This window comes from Vanessa atalanta, chromosome Z, assembly GCF_905147765.1.
Source record: "Vanessa atalanta chromosome Z, ilVanAtal1.2, whole genome shotgun sequence".
NCBI lineage: Eukaryota > Metazoa > Arthropoda > Insecta > Lepidoptera > Nymphalidae > Vanessa > Vanessa atalanta.
In genome coordinates, this window is record NC_061902.1 from 5,790,146 (window position 1) to 5,811,289 (window position 21,144).

At 31.9% G+C, this 21,144-nt stretch overlaps 2 protein-coding genes across 2 annotated transcripts; one reads left to right on the top strand and one right to left on the bottom strand.

Annotated features, from left to right (window-relative positions):
* Positions 1 to 415: 415 nt before the first annotated feature.
* Positions 416 to 15,845, bottom strand: LOC125075911 (protein GPR107). Its single transcript, XM_047687754.1, has 13 exons — positions 15,775 to 15,845; positions 15,538 to 15,663; positions 15,027 to 15,134; positions 14,427 to 14,587; positions 11,974 to 12,104; positions 11,145 to 11,248; positions 9,223 to 9,327; positions 7,983 to 8,266; positions 7,789 to 7,906; positions 7,052 to 7,182; positions 5,141 to 5,282; positions 4,088 to 4,239; positions 416 to 3,763 (listed from the first exon to the last, which is right to left on the bottom strand). Exons 2-13 carry the CDS (start codon positions 15,622 to 15,624, stop codon positions 3,670 to 3,672), a joined length of 1,617 nt encoding a protein of 538 aa, XP_047543710.1. The 5' UTR covers positions 15,625 to 15,663; positions 15,775 to 15,845; the 3' UTR covers positions 416 to 3,669.
* Positions 15,846 to 16,546: 701 nt separating this feature from the next.
* Positions 16,547 to 20,750, top strand: LOC125075792 (phosphatidylserine lipase ABHD16A). Its single transcript, XM_047687552.1, has 9 exons — positions 16,547 to 16,907; positions 17,924 to 17,977; positions 18,063 to 18,370; positions 18,455 to 18,615; positions 18,700 to 18,953; positions 19,138 to 19,302; positions 19,414 to 19,598; positions 19,707 to 19,905; positions 20,033 to 20,750. Exons 1-9 carry the CDS (start codon positions 16,836 to 16,838, stop codon positions 20,126 to 20,128), a joined length of 1,494 nt encoding a protein of 497 aa, XP_047543508.1. The 5' UTR covers positions 16,547 to 16,835; the 3' UTR covers positions 20,129 to 20,750.
* Positions 20,751 to 21,144: the final 394 nt, after the last annotated feature.

The following is a 21,144-nucleotide window of genomic DNA, read 5'->3' on the forward strand; positions in this document are numbered from 1 at the left end:
GCTTGAGAAAGGTCAATTCCAATGTTATGGGTAATATGGGCTATTTGTGAGTTTATTTGAGTCGTTCCACAGAGAACTTGGCAGCGATGATAATTGGTGAGTCAAGCGTTGCAAAATTTGCTTATTTTCCTGTGTAGACCTCAAAAAGAACCCCAAATAAGTTGTTCTATAGATAGGTCAGAAAAATTCTTGACGCCACAATACTCAGTCACTGCCTGAATAGAGACCCAGAATTGTATATGATATGATATGGACTAAAAGAAAACTGAAACCGAGAATTATACTTCGACACTATCCTATCTAGACGTTATACGCTATACGTTAATCATAACGATATATATTTATAAATAGTGTGTTTTATCAAATAATACAAAAGTTTTTCCTTAATTATATTTATTTTGTACAATATTACACCATATAATATGAACATCTCAACTCAAACAAATATTAATTTAAGTTAAACAACATTTTCAAAAGAGATTACAATAAAAATATTATTGCTTGGAAATAAAACTACACCGAATTATATATGTAAGTAAATTAATTTAATTCTTAAGAACAAGTCATCGGTAAATTACACAAGCATGCGTTGATCTGTACAAATAGAGCGACGAGAAAGTGAAGAAAACAATAAAAAAAAAACTTTTAACTCACAATCATATCACAATAGACACTGAAAATGAATATTCATATGTTATAAGTATAAACTTATCCGATTTACTTCTATTGTCGAGCCAGTCTCGATGAAATTCGCCTTGTCGGGAGCCTGCGGTCCCCGTATCATACTCCAGTCACGTAACGGACATGTTGAAATCACACATGTGAAGAAGAGTTGGCCAAAATTATACTCCTCGATGTGTAATAAAATAAAAAAAAAACTTCTCTATTACGAAACGATAACTCCTTATTCCTTGCCGTCTATAAACTCGATGAACAATTTACCTTCTCACATAAAAAACGACTGAAATAAAATAAAAACTAATGACTCTCTAAATTATGCATGATTTTAAATTCGAACTCGTTTTTATGTCGTACCAAATAACACCGTGTTGTATTACACAACATGAAGAAATATCAACATTTTTATGCTTAAATTTCTCAGATATGATCCGTAACAAAACCGATGAATATCAGTGATCGGATCGGTATATATAGCGAATGATATTACAAAAACATTACATTTTGACACATACATTTAGACTTCTCATTTTATGTGATAAACATAACATGATCCACATAAAATAATATTCAATCTAATTTAGTAGATATTTTAGATAGTGCAGACTAAATTATTTTTGAAATACAAAGATAATCATTTGAATCAAACTGAAGTTACAATTTAAGTCACAATTTATGTTACATAATCTCAAGACTTTGTAAATTAGCACTATTTATACCGATCACTGGAAAATGTATACGTAAATAGTAATGGTATCATGACCCCGAAAAAGATATGTCGTACGAATTCTAGAGGAACGCACAATATAAAACTATTAAAAAAAACTAAGAGTCTAGTCCACTATACTACGCCGCTTTCATATTATCCTACAGAGAAAAGCTTTTTATTGTCAAATGGATATAAATTCAAATTAAATAACAAGGTTACGCATCCTATATTTAAGTATACACAAGGTTAGCATTACACAGGCGTCTTTAAGTCTACCAAACAAATAAGGTTATGAGAATCGACGAATAAGTATAATACCTAATTCTCGCTGTTTAATTACAATGCAATTTATAACGTACAATTAAATATACAATTATATAAAATAAAAAAAAAATAAACGAATCCATACAACGCGGAGTGTTTAAGCATTCACAGTGGAAAATACACTGAAATAAACAAGGTATCTTTACGACTAATACATAGTTAACGCGCTTGATAACAAAATAATTACAATTTTGATAACCGATACTATAATTTCACTACGGGCATTAAACTTTGGAACAACACAAGAACCTTTCAATCGAGGATAACATTTATATAGTATCATTTGAACCCATGAAATATGGAATGAATGTGGAAAATAGGTATATAATTATATATTAATGTATGATTTTGCAATGATACAAAACTTAAGATTTAAAATTACGAGTCATTCAAGTACCAATTTAAATTAGTATGAAACGATTATGAATTTGAATGAGCAGTGCGATTCTGTAAGATTCCATTTCGTATCTCACTCGTGAAATCTTGACAAGCGACTTACGGTGCGATAAATTAAAAACGGTATTAGAATCAATGTCGCGTATCAATTTTTGATATTTCACGCTTGTGTTCCGAGGTGAGTTTTCGAGAATCTTCTTACGGAATAGCTCTGAAAAAATGACTTTGGTACCGATATACATAAACTAGTACACATTTCGAAGGCCGCAATACATATACATAGTTATTTTTACCTAAAAATCATACCATTAATGTTGAAAAGAGGAAAGATAAAAGAAATCTAAAAACTAGTACAGTGTCGAGTTAAATTATAGGAGAAAAAATAGTACTACCAACGATCGGTTAGATTAGTTGTGAGGATTTTAATGACCGCTACAAACTGAAACCCACAAATATATTCTATAATACTAATATATTAAAAAATGTCTAAATAAAAGCTACAGTACTAAACGAAACTAACAACATTGAATAAATCTGATCTACGTTTGATGAAAAAAGTTATTTTTAAAATAGTTTTATTATATAAATGTACATATTGATATTCTATATTTTACAATATTTGCTTATTTTTTATTATATTTTTTTTTTTAGAATCAGTAACAATAATTACACGACTTCTCAAAAAGGAGTGTAGTGCTTTCATGTACTTATTGCACCAAATTCCTGAACATATTAAATGTATGGGATATCGTTAATCGTTACATCACGAGTGACGTTGAATATTTATTTTATAATGGTAATCGTGTTTTTTCATTAAAATGTAATTATTTTTGTTAATGATAATGATTAAATAACTAAATATCAAATTTATTATAATCGCGTTTTTTATTAGTATGATGATTTAAGAATTCGCTTAAATACATTATATTTACAACCTTGGACCGCCTCTCAGTCAATATAAGTTCTGACTTAGCAATATTAGTTCAGTCACATTGTTCATTGAAAATTATTAAATTTTATTTATAGCATTTATTTTGTTTTACTCATTTTAGGAAGGCAGACGCCCATAAACATTGGCACTTTAACCATAAACATTGGCCACCAATGCGACGCCAATGCTCTACCAACCGCACTATTTAAAGTGTTATCTCCTTTGGGCCTGTAATTAGCCTGACTAACTCAATATTCCAACCGGAATAATAATGTCCAGCGGCAGTATAACTATAGCTCGTACCGAATCAGTTGGGTTGGCACAAACCCCAACCATGGATAAAAATTCATAACAAGATGAGCAGAACCGAAATTGGTAACCTCACGTGATCACATCAATCGATTCACCTTTGGCCCAGTACATTAGCCGTTCTATAATAAAGTTGGGTATTCACATTTTACATTTTTACCGCAAAACAATTGCACATTATTTGGTATTAAAGGTGAACACCAATAGTAAAGTAACAAATAATGAAATTATTCACATCTATACAAGACATATACATTTAAAAATGGTAATATACCTTTAATTGATTAAAACTATGCTTATTTAATTAGATGTATAGTATAATTTAATCGGAATTGTTGTCTTGCATGAGGGGTTGCATGTCCTCTCTCTTCTTTTCCCGGTTGGTGACGCCGTCTAGGACGCCAATGTCTGACAACCTGCAATTAAATTATGAATAAGTTTCATTAAATAATAATATACTAAAACTAAAAATCTAGATGTTTCATTCAAAATATCGTTTACACATGTTTATCCACAGAGCAGAATGGTGGATTAAGCCGCAAATCCAATCCTCAATGGGAGACTAGGCCTTAGCCCAGCAGTGGGACATATACGGCTGTTGCTTTACTTTTAAGTACTTTAAAACTATCAAATAGATTTTAATATTTTAACTCTAATATGTAATATTTATTTAGAATTAATTAACGTGAATCGTAACCACATATTGCATAAAATCATTTGTAATCGTAGAGTATCCTTACACTTTGGGCTCGACATCGTCCAGGTGCGTCGGTGTGAAGTACGGATTAGCGGCGGCCGGTCTGAACTTGTATCCTGTCATCACGAAGAAAACGAAGGTGGCCATCTCGCGGAACATCTCGTCTATCCACGAGTATTGGAATGGCACCGTGTTCTGTAAACAATTTTATTTATGTACACATACATATGTTACTCGTGACTAGGAGACCAGCCAACTACGCCGGACATATGATACACAAGTTAATGCGTAAACACGTGTACGCTCTCTCATAATCCGATGGGACAGCAAATACGACACGACCGGAAAGTGCTCAGGCGCAGGACCAACGGCTTTACGTGCCTTTCGAGACACGGGACTCTCCACACTTCAAGACTTCGGGACTAACTTTTCATCGGCTCCACGAGGGATTTGGAACCCAGAACATCGGGGTCTGTGATCATTTATTTAACCACTAGACCACCGAAGCAGTCAATGTTATATGAATGAAGACGTTACAGTAGAATATGACGACGCAATGTATTATACTGTTTTAAGACTACATATGTAATGTTACTATGACTGAGTAATATAACCGTCTTATAGACATACATTCAATATCGAAAGGAAATAATAACTTTGGGTTTTTATCGAAGTTCCAATTCTTCTGGCGCGTGGAAATTTTTGAAATTAATGCTTGTTTTTTTATTGTTCGAATTCTAAATGATAAAGTTACGCACTAAATCGCCAATGAAGTGATAAGTCGATGGAAATAGTCAACTTCATAATTTATATTATTGTATAATTATTATAATAGCAGTACGAAAAGAATATTTTTATTATTTTATTATTAATAAGTAATTTATATATAATTATTTTTATGCATTTAAAAACTATTCTAACTAGACCGATTAAGTAGAATTTCTCACGCACGTGCATAAGTACACGAACCTGTTTTTAACCTTGTACAATAAAACCTCATTGACGGCCTCAAACCTCATTCAAATATACACAATATTTGAATATGAGAAACTAGATTACGTGCTTGCTTAAAAAAAAAAACGATTTCCCTTCTTACCTCCAAAATAGTAACAATGATCCTAGTGAAATATATGTAGCAGAGAATCATCACATAGAAGTGCCGGAACAGTTTCAATTTCCGAAGGTTGACGGCCGCTTTACCATCGGTAGTCGAAGAGTCCTCTAGGTGATGTATCGACCTGTGTATTCATTACATGTTGATTACTTTTAAACACATTTATTCAGACAGAACTATGTCGCTTCAACGCGCAGCCAATTGCTTTTAACATCAGTGATGTTGAGATTGCTTATATTTTATCTTATAATATATTAATAGCGTAAGCCGATTTTTGTCCCAGTGATTATGGGGCGATAGCTATACAGCTATATATATATGGTCTCATTTTTGAAGAGCTCCAGCCTTACATGTGCAGAAAATTAAAAGAATTCTTGTTGGCATTTTACTAAATTGTTACGAATTAACAAAATAATTTACTGACCGGTTACAGAGTGGCGCTATGGATGTATAAAAAAAAAAAAACGTTAACAAAATTAAATTGTTTTTAACAAACTCCAATGCTAACTGCACTCATGTATACTATTTGATATTAAAAAATCATTTTAAAGAGATTTGGCGCAAAAAATAGCCGAGTGACTTGCAGTTTACAATGAAATCAAAACAAAACCTGTCATAGGTTTCGAAGTTCCTCAAAAATCTTTCGAATAAACGCAAAGTTTTGCGAAGACCCACTAGTATATATTTATGTTACCGTAAGATTACAAACATTGTTAGATTACAATTTATCTCGTCAGATTGTAAACTGTCGAAATATTGTGAACCGTGAAATATGATTGCAATTTAACGCATTATTTTTCGCTATATTGTAATCTGTACTGTGACATTTACATTTCTAACGCCTTATGGAAAGTATATTATGATAAAATTATTAAAAACGGTAACAATGATTTATGAGCTAGCCAAGGCGCTTGGTTTCGTGGTCGAATATGTAAGAACTTTTCACGAACAGCGCAGTGTTTGGAAATTGATAGTATCGTTGTGATTGCACACTATTAGAGTGGAATTATCGTTTTCTTAATTCCTATTACTAATTATTTTGTAGTTTATCATTTTTATGTCAATTAATTCTATTATTAATCATTTGTGAATGTTAAATAGTATTTTTGTATGGTTTAATTATTTATTATATTAGTGTGAGTTTTGTTTGTTATACAAATAAACAAAACCACAGGATGCTTGCGCACTCACACTTGCACTACAATACTTCTAGTGCACAGTTAGATCTTGAGATTAACCTTATATATATAATGGTAATTTAAAACCAAAAAATACTTCATTAAATACCAATAAAATATAATGAAATAAACCAACTCGCATTGGAGCAGCGTGGAGGAATATGCTCCAAACCTTCTCCTCAAAGAGAGAGGAGGCCTTAACCCAGCAGTGGGTAATTTACAGGCAGCTAATGTAATGTAATGTAATAATGAAATCAAATACAAATGAAAATCAGCAAACACTAACATCCAGCTTTTTAATCATCTATATTACACGACATTTTGAGTTGACTTTAATAGCCGGCACGTGGTGTAAGCACAGATGGGCAGTAGTGGGGCCAAGTTCGCACATGTACTCTTTACAGTAGCCGGATGACAAGTGACTATACAATAGACGACAGGCATCGACTGACGGACCAATCGCGTGCGCCTACGGCTTCTCCATTCCTCCAATCAGATCCAAAAATGTACTACTGCGTAGCACAATCGCTCACGACTCATGCCTCTTACTATAACACGTCTTAATTTTTTTAATCATTTAATTTTCAAACGAGGAGTTGCCTTACCTGGTGGAAAGTGATCGACCATGGAAATCTGAAACACCAGGGGCGTGCAGGCGCTTTACCGGCCGTTAAAAATGTCGTAATGCGTTCAGGATTTTTTGTATAATACTAACCAGACTACGGGGAACATGATGGCACCGCAGCAGAGCATGTCGACGAATATAAACAGTATGCGCCAAGCATTATGTTCCGCGGCACCTTCCTCGCTCTCCGCTATTATAATCTCTGCCACGTTAGCCACGACCTGCGAACGAAATAATTACGTAACGTACGTTAATGTATAAACGGGTCTCGGTGGAGACACACTGACCCGAAACTATTTTCGGGCTACCTGATGATATGTGGTCACCACCGCCATAAACAATGGCTCTGTAAGTGATAATAGCCATTCCTTACATCGCCAATGCGCCTTGCAACCTTCATACCGAAATACGACACGCAACACAACAATATACTGCTCTTTGGATGTAGAAAATCTGATGAGTTAGTGGGACCTACCAACAAAGGCTTGCACGAAGCCCTACCTTCCAATTTCTGAACATAACACTCAGAACAAAACAAATGTACCGATTTCTACGTTTGATTGATATTTTACGGGTCCACTAGTCTACACACATTCATCAAGTAATATATAATCTATACCAATATAAAAATGCGTAACTATGTCTGTCTGTATGTTACGCTTTCACTACCAAACTACTGAAACGGGTTTGACGAAATTTGGCATGAAGCAAGTTTTATATAGCCCTTTAGTTTATCTGTGTCCTTTTCACACTCATTCTAAGTTCTCTAAACTGCTAAGTTTCTAAGTTGTCTGAACGGTTACCAGACAAATAATAAACACAATTACCTGCAACGGTATAACAATCATGAAAATTTTCTTATCACGGTCGGCGAGGATATGCTTTATGAAGTTCCAGCCTGTCCCCACGAGCACTATCGTTACAAACAATACTGCTCCCTTTAACCTGAAACCATATAATTTTTACATTAGAAAAAATCGCGTAAATATAAAAAAGTATTTGATAAAATCAAAATACTCACAAATGCGTTATATAGTAGAGTATAGCCCAAGCGGTGACGTGTTCGCCTCTCGTCTGAATGAAGTGGTAATTGATACCGTGGAAAGCTAATGACATGGCCTTCAAGTACACTAAGACGCACATGATGATGTGTATCCTGTACACGGTGTGCCTGCTCGTTTTCAAAATAAAGGTCCAGAAGCCGGCGCTCAGTAAGAATATAAGTGACATCATACTGTACAGGGCGGGAAGAGGCATCTCGCCAGCGGACAGGAAGTTGCCATCGTTGCTCTCGTATATTTGGATCTATAAAACAAATAATATAACGACTTATTTATCACCTTGAATATTATACAAAAAATATAAATATACAATCCATTGCGTGTAACATATAATGATAACAATTGATGTATGTTAACGATCAAACCACTACACCCAAAACTGATATAATCTATACTAATATTTTAAGTGCGAAAGTATCTCTGTCTATCTTTTACTAAACTGCATTTGATGAAATATGTTAAGCAAGCTCGAACTCCACGGACATCGGCTACTTTTTTAAGCCTATGACCGACCCCTACAACGAACAACAATATTATGTATCAATAGTAACATATTTTATAAGTGGCTGCGCTTATATATATATTTTAAGTCTATGTAGTAGGAAGAGCAAATGTACAACCTGACCGTAATTGGTCACCATCAGGTGAGACATTGGCGCTGTAAGAAATATTAACCATTCTTCACATCGCCATAGAGAGCTGCCTGTTCACTGGCTCACTAACTTCAAACTCTACAATGCTAACTATTGTTGTTTTGCGGTAAAATATATGATGAGTGGGTGATACCTAATCAGACGCACTTGCACGAAACCCTAGCACCAAGTAATTTTAGTTCTTGTATTAAAAATTAAATCAATCAATTCTAAGTAATTAATTTCGGATTAACAATATAGAATAAATTAAAAAGAACACATTTATAATATAGAAAACATTGTTTTGCGGTTTCGCCAACACTTAATATAATTAATTACTAATATTCAATATTATCATAATCATGTGTAGACTATAAAAATTGGTTTACTTGGATCAAGACACACCTTTTCGTAGCATAAATATTATTGTGAATCTTAAAACTTAACGCAATTTCATATGCACTTGTAGATACCAAGTTTTATAATAATTGTAGAAATTAAAAGAACACGTTGACGTTTTTATTTAAACAAATGTTTACGCAGGACAAACAGGTAGCAGTGCACTCACCATCACGTTAATAGGCGGCGGGTTGATGACGTCTTCGCGAGGGCAGTTGTGGAAGTAAAGATTGTAGAGACCTTCCTCTTTCTCCGACGCCACGTACATTGCGAACTGCGCAATTATTTTAAATTAAAATAAAGCAGTTGATTTTATAAATACATATAGATAAAAAAATACGTTATTACATATATATGTGTTTGAAATTAATAGACTTCGTCAGTGTTTGACAGATCGCTAAAAAAAGTGTATATTTATATATTTTTTCATGATGCAGATTTATACGCTCTCACTTTAGTTGTCACTCGATACTAAATAGAATTCACACAGCGACTTCTATATCGTAAAATCGTTTACTATGGCAATCGGTATACAAACGTGTGCAAGCTAATGTAAGTTTTCATCTATACATATAATAAAATTGGAGTGTCTTTTTGTAATATTAAAATAACCGCGTTTTACTAAATACATATGTATGTATACACGGTACATATACCTAAATAACATTTTTTTTAATTTTTGTCTGTCTGTCTGTTTGTTCCGGTTAATCTCTGGAACGCCTGGACCGATTTTGACGGGACTTTCACTGTCAAATAATAAATGTAATAAGGAATAACTTAGGCTACTTTTATTTCAAAATTATTTGAAAAATAATAATAAAGTAACGCTTTTTTATAAAATTCTAACGCGCACGAAGTCGCGGGCACAGCTAATAGTATAATATAAATAAATAACGTTCACACTTAACGACCCACACCCACTATGGAGACGTCTGTCCGGAGGCCGATTACAAGCATAAAGCAAGAATACAAATAAACATCTGCCGACAGTTAGTTCGTAGTGTACAGCGCACCAACCAGCTGTTTTTTTTTTTGGCCGATACTTGCAAATAGGCTGCAAATACGGTCACTTCAGCCTAATGTAACCTAATCGTTATTTTCATCAAAGTAACGTGCTCACTGGGATCTATGCCACTGGCTGGCTAAAGCCATAGCTTATATGGGGTATATAATGTCACTAGCTGGTAACAGCCGCTTCGCTGTGCATTATAAAAATATAAATAAACAACTACGGTTGATTCCGCGTCGATTGGTCATAATATCATACCGATACGTACATTAATGTTCACGATTGACGCACAGAGAAAAAAGGAACTGCAGTTTTTTAAAAATTATATATATATACGTAGAAAAATATTATAACGGGTTGATTAGTTTAATTGGTGAAAAAATATATCTCGACTTGATTCGTTCGGAATGACATCAAGACAAAATGTAGATCAGGACGGCGAATACAAATCTGTCAGCTGTATAAGGAAAGCCGGCGTTTGACCACAAAGGTGTTTCGTAAACTTAGAGCAAGTCGAGGTCCACATAATCGGTATAACGAAAGCACAATGCGGCGGTAGCCGAGAATGTTCGCGATAGCCGCCATAAATCGCATCACTGCCGTTCTTGCTTGTTGCTTGTTTTCTTCGTCGTATTCAATAAATAGACTTATTTTATGTAATGACAGACATTATTAATCGTGATAATAGTACCATAAGAAACGTCGAGGGCCTCGTAATCCATCCGTCATGCCATCATGTTAGCGATACATTATCAAATGACAATCTTGGATCGCTGCCTCGTGACAACCGTCGATGTTTTATTTATTTCCGAATGTAATGACCATAATCCGCAGAGGCAGACATGAGCACTTAATTTAGCACTCTTTATTTTTTTACAAATTAAAAGCTCTATAACTCAAAACGCAGCGACGTATATCTTTAATAATAACTGGACTAAACCAATATCGATCTTAAGTTATGAAAAGTAAGTATATCATATTCCGAAATACTTACCAAGTCCCTAGTCATAAGGAATAAAGCTGGTTAAGGAATAAAGCCGTGTAAAATTGGGTTCTTTTACAAGCCATGTGTTTGAACTTACACTCGTGTTGTAATAGTCGAAACCGTTGCGTGTCTCCTTTGTGATGGGAAGGACAGCGTAGGAGCACTGCGGGCCCAACGTCTGCTCGTCTGTATCGTCTGACGCTAGAAAAAATGTATTTTCATATAAGTATTAAAAAAATTCAAACATTTTTTAATTTTTCAATTATTGAAACCAATTGAATCAGATTATTTATTTTAAATATATAATGTTATACTGAGATTAAACCAGGAAATAAACTAATTAACATTTTATATCCTTGTATGTCAATTTATTATTTTAACTATTATGACAGCCTTCTTGGTCTACTAGCTAGATATGAGGCTTTAGACCAAGAGGTTTTAGGGTCAAGCCGATAAAAAGTTATTGGATTTTCTGTCGAAAATTCTCAGTAGCAGCCTGGTGTCTGGAAGTAGGAAGTGTATACAGTGAATACCGTGCTTCGGGCAACACATAATGCAGGACCAACCGCCTTAATTCTTTCCGGTCGAGTCGAATTTTCCGTCCCATCAGATTATGAGAGAGGGGAAATACAGAGTGACCTGTGTTTGCGCACACACTTGTGCTCTATATTCTAATCGGACAGAAAGCCTTCCGTATCATTATTCTAATATACACGATTTAAAAGTACGATCATAGCAAATCCCATGTAAACCGTACATTTGTTAAATTATAATTTTCATACTTTAGTTATTGCAATATAATATATCTACAGCTTTTTCAACTGAAAGCATCATACGCGTTTTTCTAGGGTTTCAATGTCAAAATGATAAAGGTCATGCCACACCTATCGTAACGACAAAACACACAAAGAAATAATTATGATTACCATCAAGAGATCTTCTCCGTCTATTTACGAACATGTATTGCGATTGTCTCTTGGTCCTGTCAATGGGTATCATCGAACGGTTCTGGTAGAGGTGCAGCGCTGTCACCTCACCTTCACAAGTTATATTCAATCTGTAAACAACATTATTTCTATATTATTATTTTTTAATTTGTAATACTTGAACGGGCTGACAAATGAACGACCGGTAAGTTCTGTAAGAAATATTAACTTGGGAACTAAGTATCTTCAATTCAGAACACGATTAAGGAACTGCCGCTGGTTTTAGAATATATGCGTGGTAACTACCCAAATAGGAACAAAGGTTTACCACCAAGTGATCGATTGTATTCTTTGTATTATTTTTTTTACGATATAACTTAAAATATTTTTATTGTTATTATTAAGACATTATATTAATATATACCGATTTCAGTTTACGTTTTTTAATAGACTCATAACAATGTACTGTATTGATTATCAAGGTTCGTTGTTTTGTTAGTTGGTCACAATATGCATTTATATTTCATAGTCAAAAGATCGTAAAAGAAATATTTTTCTTTGCTTTATTAATGAATTCGTTTTGAAAATATTACATATTTTAATATAAGACGAACACAAAAATACATACAATCTAATTTACATAAATTCGCAGTTTAAAGCAAATTATTTAAAATAAAAGATTAACGTCAATTTGCAATGACAATCATTACTATCTATCTATTTATTGCTACTTAAATTTATAACAATCAAATATAATTATTTATTGCTCGACAAAGATAAGTAATTTATATAAAACGATAATGTAATTTATTTTATGATCTTTAAATATTTGTTTCTATGTTCACTGGTTTGAAACTCATATTTACGGACATTCGCAATGGATGAACTTCAATTAAATTCGCATACTCTTAGCTCGGGCTTTCCTGCAGTTATAGCCCTATTATACATCTATGTAAACTGTGATAAGTCCCGGCTTCAATAAATTAATAATAATATAAGCTCAACAAATATAATCTAATTTATTTTGTTGTGTTTTTTTTGCAGTCAAGAGGAAACTCTTAGTAGTCTCACATACTCTAACATATTTGGTGAAGCACTCGTTTCTTAGGCGATAGTTATTTCACATTCGAAAAAAAACAAGGATTGTAACGTCTTATTTACATAACATGTATGTTACATTTATGTGTTATGCGCAGTATTTTACACGCCAGTACGGCTTTATCTTCAAGTCATCTAGCCAAAGATTGTCGGGGTGAGATTGCTATTGTTGTAATAAGTCTTTTGTACATACTTTTGTAAAATGTATTTATCTCTTATGTTGTTGTATTCTTGATCTACAATGAAGCATATCTGTACTGTATTGTATCTGATTTTCTTATTATAATTATTGTGTTTTTCTATTTTTTTCATGTTGTGTATTGTTGAGGAAAATATAGATTATCTCTTCAAGAGAGTCTTCAATTAATTCTTTATATCCACAATTCTCTTTTTAGATATTTTTTATCTGGATATTATTTATTGTAGAGTTAATATTGATATATATGGTAAGTAAATAATTTTTTTCAATTTATAATCAACTTATTATTAAAATAATTAATGTTATAATTGTTTTCAACATTCAATTGTGGTCGCCGGCATGTGGTTGTTGTGGTAGACATGGACAATAAGCACATCACAAGCGTACATATCGCATTGCATGATCATTTATTTGTAATGAAATATAATTATCCAAGCTAAATTAAATGTAACTTTAATATTTGCCTTTTTTTTTATTATATAGATCGGTGAACGAACAAATACGCTACCTGATGGTACATGGTCACCACCGCCCATAGACAATGGCGCTGTAAGAAATATTAACCATTCCTTACATCACCAATGCACCACCAACCTTTGGAACTATGATATTATGTCCCTTGTGCCTGTAGTTACACTGGTTCACTCACCCTTCAAACCGAAACACAACAATACAGTTTAGATCAAAGAACAATCAGTATAGTGTATTAGCACAGTACAGGCGGATAGAAAGCTTAGCTTAATATTTTTGTCAACGATCATATAATTATTATTATACTATTGTAATAAAGAATAATTTGAATACATTCACAAGCAATATAACATTAAAGCCACATTAGTAAACATTTCGCATTGCCAATACATAAATAATAATCATTCTTGCATGTTTAGAAATATAAGTCGGTAAATATAATCACAAATATTGTGTTCAAGATCTTTCAGAATTATCCCAGATTAGTATAAGATTTGGGATAAGTGTTGTTTTGCTTTTTAATACAAATCAATGCAGGTGAGGCAGTAAATCAAAGAGAAATAAACACTTTGCTCTACTAACATCCACATATTAGTTCATAAACAAGCCCGATGAAGAGTTGTCTTAATAATACAAAACACAATCATACATATTGTAGTAAATACAATTTCAATGAAAATAATACCTTAGATTTTTAAAATCCATTTTCAAGAAGACAATAGCCGGATGATGAGGTGAAAGAAGTGTGCTGCTCTTCTCCACTCCTTTCAGAATACATGTGTCTGAATGCACTTCCAAATATGGGTTAATAGCATCATTTACTGTTCTATCCAGGGTAAAACCATACTGCAAAAGCATATAAAATGTGTTATAATTATTCTAAAAAGATTCATATATGTAAAAAATCACAAACCAAGAGGTAAGTACATAGTTCACTTTTAAATAGTCTTCAAAATATTTGTAATTAAGTATTTATGTTATTCTTTTAACTCAAGAAAGTGCACCCCAGTTTAAGTATCAGCATGCATTAGTATAAGAGATGCTCATACTTACAAGATGTCTTAGTGTGTGTGAGATGATTAAATTAAGAACAATCTCAAAAAAAATGCACAATATGCCAATAATTTAACATGGAGGCATCTTCATGAGTAAGCAGACACTATATTTTGTTCAATCATCATTATAAGGTAATATAATAAATGGATATCATGTGTATATTCCAACATATTGTTATACAAACAATGTAATTGAGATTGTTTTAACAGTATTTATAAAATATATTCACCTCGCCCACAGGCCCTGATGGTAACATGAAATTAATCATATGTACTTCCAGAATGCCCCCTCGAAAGAACCCAAATGTTGTGAGGTCAACATAGTGTCGTTCATCATCCTGAAAAATATTTAAGTATTGAGAACAATGCAATTTAAGATTTTGATGTTTCTGAATGGCTTTTATAATAAATTTAATATTTATGATTTACATTGAATTTACAAATATATTTTTTTGCTTTCATATATTGTCTATTTAGGTAGATATCACGCTTCCTTTCATCTTTTTCTGGAAGTATGGTATTTTCTATAACGACCTATCGAGGTCTAACATTGATTGTATATGTCAATATGTTTAATATCGTACCTAAAAAAATCTAGGAAAATAAATATTATAAATAGATAAAAAATGCATACTGGCTTTGGCCAGTATGCATTTTTTATTCATATTGTCTGCAATATCATAAGTTTTCTTAGACATAAAGATAAATATCAACTGTTAAAGGACATTCAAATATATTCACCGTAAGAGGCAGCTTGTGTATTCTGGAAGTAACAGTCGACGCAATTACAAGGATTGCAAATAAAGACTTTGCCACCACCGCAATCATATTTCATGACTACTCAAACACCAAATGAATCACTAAACTCTGCCAAAAGTAAAATTAACATACGATGTAGTATTTAAAAATGACAAAATATTCAAACTTAATGACGACAACTTTTTAGAAAACAACAATAGCACAATCTGTTAAAGATACCTGCAATAATTCAGGTCAGAACTCAAACTCACACTTCACAGTCACAACTTACAATTCAATCCGAACTTGACAGAATTCTGATACTTTTTACTACGAGTAGTTACAGATAAATAATATTAGAATGATCAATGATGACAAGAGACAACATTGTACAGAGATGAGTTATTGCAAAAAAAAGCAATAAATGAAATATTCAATTGGCGCCTAGGCAACATAGCCATCATTCGAAATAAAATCAAACAATATTTTCATTAAATAACCAATATAATAAATAATATTATTTCTATTCAAATATAAATAATGCAGCACATTGATTATAAATATGATAATAAAAAATTCTTAACCGTAGTTCCTTTCAATACCGACTGATTAAGGCCAACTTATAAACATAAGTTAAAATAATTAAAAAATATATTATTTTTAAAAGTACACGCGTATGCCATAATTATGTTATATCATATAAATGGATCTGTATTATATAGTGCCACTCTTGTCAAATCAAGTGTTAGTGTTACCATTTAAATAAATTTACCAATAATACTGATACAATATACTAATAATATTGAATCACTATTATTATGTTCAGAATCACTGCTTTCGCCTTTAGTATCACTTCGTATTTTAATAATAGAGAATGGATCTAAATATACATGATTTTGGTCATGACACTGAAAGTTGGTATATCAAACTAAAGTGGGAACACTGGTTGTTAGCTAAAGTTGACATCAAAATGACAATTCAATATGGCGTCATTAGTTTTCCAGTTGTCCGCTTGAACAGCTAAGTCGGTGGCACTATATTGATTATTTATTTATGGAACCATAGACAATCCAATCAGTATTTCAACGCAACTCTGAGTGTTTAACGCTCCGGTATAATTTGTAAGGATTTTTTCTCGAATTGTGCAAATAAAAGTCATTCCTCTTACAAATAATTATAATAAATTTGCATATTGGTTTCTAAGTACAATTCTCGTTTAATTTAAATGTTCATCCAAAATCATCTGGTGTCGTGTTTTAACCGTATCATACTCTAGATTAACATATTAAAAAGCAAAGAAAATGTTTAAATTAGTGATGAGATGTTTTTTTTCTCCTCGGTTATTCAAAATCTATGGGCAAGGACCAGAGGAAGTAAGTAAACAAAAAAATATTTAATTTATTTACAAAATTTATCGCTGTATTCTCTTCAAATTGGTATATATTGATATTATTAAATATCATAAATAATATAATTATTAATTAATTATTAATACAAGTAAATATGAGTACGAGTTTGATATCAAACTATTATTAGATGACCCCTGACATAAGTTATTGATTTTCACCCCCAGGCTCTCCCCATTCCACTCTCATAGTAATCAATAGATTAGGGCTTCGGATAAATACGACGTAATATACCAAAATATATTAAAAATATGGAAAATTAGAAATCAAGGGAGATTATTAAGACTAGGTTTTCTATTATTTGATATGAATATGAAATGTAACTATTATTAGAATTTATTTGTGATATATTATTAAAAGGGCCAGATAAAGAGATCTGTAAGTTCTGGAAACAGAGGACCCAGACCCGAGAATGGTGACCTCACTGTTATAATTTGACAAAAAATAATTGAATATTTTCGTTTCTCAGTTATATTTTTAATAAGTTATTTGCAGATCACCTTTTATGTTTTCTTTTATTTATATCAATAAAATTTCAAAAAGTAATTAATAAACATCATAAATTCATGCTACAGTCTTATTTTATTATATATACACTTATATTATATTGAAATTGTTAATTCGTCAGATTTGTATTTTATTTAGTTCGGAGCTGCTTCCCCGGTTGTCAAACGCTTAATCTGGATTGTAAAAAAAGAATTAAATCCTGATCAATCTAAACAGGCTTGAGATAACTGACATGACTAAGAAAACTTAGGAAAGACTAACTTCACTATATGAATTAAAAAAAATGTAATACAATAATTACATAAAACAATTTTTTTTATTATTATTTAGTTTTATTTTCAACATTCAATTTGAAACATTTAATATAAATTTGTAATTTCATTATTCACTAAATAGGTAACTAACACTAACTTTTATTAGTTATAGGATTATATTAGACTGGCTTAGCCTACAATAATAGATTGCATCTTTTACAGACTTTTTACGAACCATATGGGCCTGAGAAAATTGCCAACAAGATTTTATCAACTGTAAGATAATATTTATTTAAAGTATATTCTTTTTGGCTTTGGCTTGTTTATTTGAAGCATATAGTAATTATCCATCTTTTTTCAGGCACAAACAGTATTCAATTGTAGCATTTATACGTCACCATTTATTTGCATGTATATTTATAAAAGAGGCTTTTTCTCATGGGATGAGGCAAGGTTTCTTAGCTATGTATTTGGTGGCCTGGGATGCTTCATAGCTTTTACCTATTTTATGAGAGCCATCGGAAGAGCAAGTAACCCAGGATATGTTGATTTTTTGAACAACCTCAATACCCCAAGTGATGATCAAAGAGCTTACTTAGAACGGATCAGGAAATATGATTTCGAATTTTATGCTTGGGTTCCTTCGTTTAAAATGGAGCAATTACCAAGGTGATAAATTATAATTTTATATGTACTATACATATAGTTATTAATAAATTATACATAGGTATAATTTTTAATTCCTGTTTTCAGTGTAACTTGGTTTGAAAACATACCATTTGTTAAATGTGCTAATCCGGATTTACCATACTATCAGAAAGTGACTATACAAATACTAGCATATATTGCTATACATACTTTTGCCCTTAGCCTCATCTACCCAGGCACACTTACCATTATTGAGAACATGTTGTGTAAGTTGTTTCAAATGATTAATTTTATAATCACATGATTAATTTTCCTACTATTTTATTATTGTTTTATAAATTACATTTTAGGGCAATTCCTTGCTGAAGGTCGGGCATTTCTTGTTGAGACTTATAATGGAAAGAGAGCAAAAATCATTACAGCTGATGGCAATTCCATTGATACAATGTTTGTTGATAATAGGCTTGATTCTTCAAAAGGCAATATACTTGTCATTTGCAGTGAAGGAAATTCTGGTTTTTATGAAATTGGAATTATGACTACACCAATTAATGCAGGGTATTCTGCATTAGGATGGAATCATCCAGGATTTGGTGGCAGCACTGTAAGTTACAAATACTATAAAGATATAAGGGTATATATGAATTGATACTAATATATCAATTTATTAACCTATTTAAGATAAAAAGAAGAGAATGAAGAAAAAAAATGTTGAAAATGTTTATGAAACCAAGTGAGGTTGCTTTGCCATCCTCTTTTATTCTACTTTACCTTAATATTTATTTTAGGGTACACCATATCCTCGCCAAGAACAAAATGCCATTGATGCAGTTATACAGTATGCCATTAATGAGCTAGAATTTGAAGTTGAAGACATAGTACTATTTGGGTGGAGTATTGGAGGCTATACAACAACATGGGCAGCCATTAACTATCCTGACGTCAAAGGAATTGTAAATATTGACAAATTAAACACTCAGTATTATAAAAACGTTTTTGAAAAAATTGCTTACAATGTTCTGTATAAAAACATTAATAATTTTTATTACCAATTTTTACTTTAGATTTTAGATGCGTGTTTTGACGACCTGCTACCCTTGGCTCAAAATCAAATGCCCAAGTCTTGGAACTTGCTGGTAAAAGAAGTTGTACGATCTTTTGTTAATCTGAATATAGCTGAGATGTTATCCAAATATTCTGGACCAGTGCAGCTAGTGCGACGAACTGAAGATGAAGTTATTTGTATCAAGTATGTTTCTTAACTTGAATAAAATATGCGTTTTATATATGATAGTTTCTTATCATTAATTTATAAATCATTGGAGTGTTTAACATACACACACTTTTCAATTTATAGAGCAAACCAACTGGCATCAAATCGTGGGAATTTTCTGCTAATTTCGTTATTACAACAACGACATCCTGAGCTATTTGAAGAAGAGTCAGAAAAACCTGTCATGGATGTTCTCCAAGCATGCGTTGCTTTATCAGACCAACAACGTATTGTAATGTCATGTGGAGAACTGCCTGCGATCAAGCGAAAAATATTGCCAATGGTGAGATTTTAACAAGTTAGCTGATACATATATTAATAATTTAGCAACACTTAAAGACTGATAAGTAAAATAAAACAACATCATATACAAAAAGTCAGAAAATTAACAATTTAATATTTTATTTTAGATTTCAAGGTACATGCGTGATTTTCGATCAACCCATTGCACTGCATTGCCAGAGGATCAGTTTACATCAATAATGGAAGCAATTATTAATGGTTAATAGAATTAAATAATCTGTATTCCTGCAGCTTTTTCTAGTACTATTATAACAGAAGTGATATGTTAAATATAATTGGGAAATATTGTGCTAAATTGATTATTTCTTACAGTAATATTGTAGTTAATTGGTCATCTATTACAAATATTACAATAAAACCGCTTACTCTGAACACTTAATAATAAACATGACCATATTATTAAAAGATAATTTATCACTCACATATTCTATTAGTAAAAGTAATTACTGTTAGAATTAGTATTGGTGTGTAGTACTCCATTTTTGTCATTCAATGTTTAATAAATGTGGTTAATAATAATTACGCAGTAAAAACTTCCTAAATGTGAATTTTAATGAAAATATATAATCATCTAAATGTATTCTTGCTCGATCAAATATGTAATCGATGACCTTACCTGACATAATTTCATTTGTGCGGAGAAGTGAAGAATAACAATTATTTGCTCATTGGTATTACTTACCTATTTATTATGAATTTATCCTGAAAACCATTAGGTTTCGTTGTTATTTTGTCCAAGTTACTAAAGTATATATCTACACCTATTTAATAAATGTACTATTTTAATACTATTTATTGTATTTTTGTCATGGTATAAGAATAAATAAAGGATGCTACTATTCAAAAGAGGTTTTTTTTATTCATAAAATAAATGAGGCAATTATCACTTTATTAAACAAAATCCTTGTGAACCTTCTTTAATTTACATTAAGAATTTATCAGGGTTAACTTGTGATAAGTGCTTAACTAACCTAAAAATTTAAATTTTATTAATACCTACTCAACTCCCAAACCTTCCAAAACATATTACCTATGAATTAGTTTAACAATGACATAGACCGTACCTAGGCATTCCATTTCATATTTTTAATTTCATTATATTCATATTTTTCTACCAAAATGAAAGGCTGTTGTTTTAAGATTTGGCAACCCTATATACACGTTACAGGAATTACTACCTACATAATAGTAATAATAATTAATAGTGTTCTGTGACCTA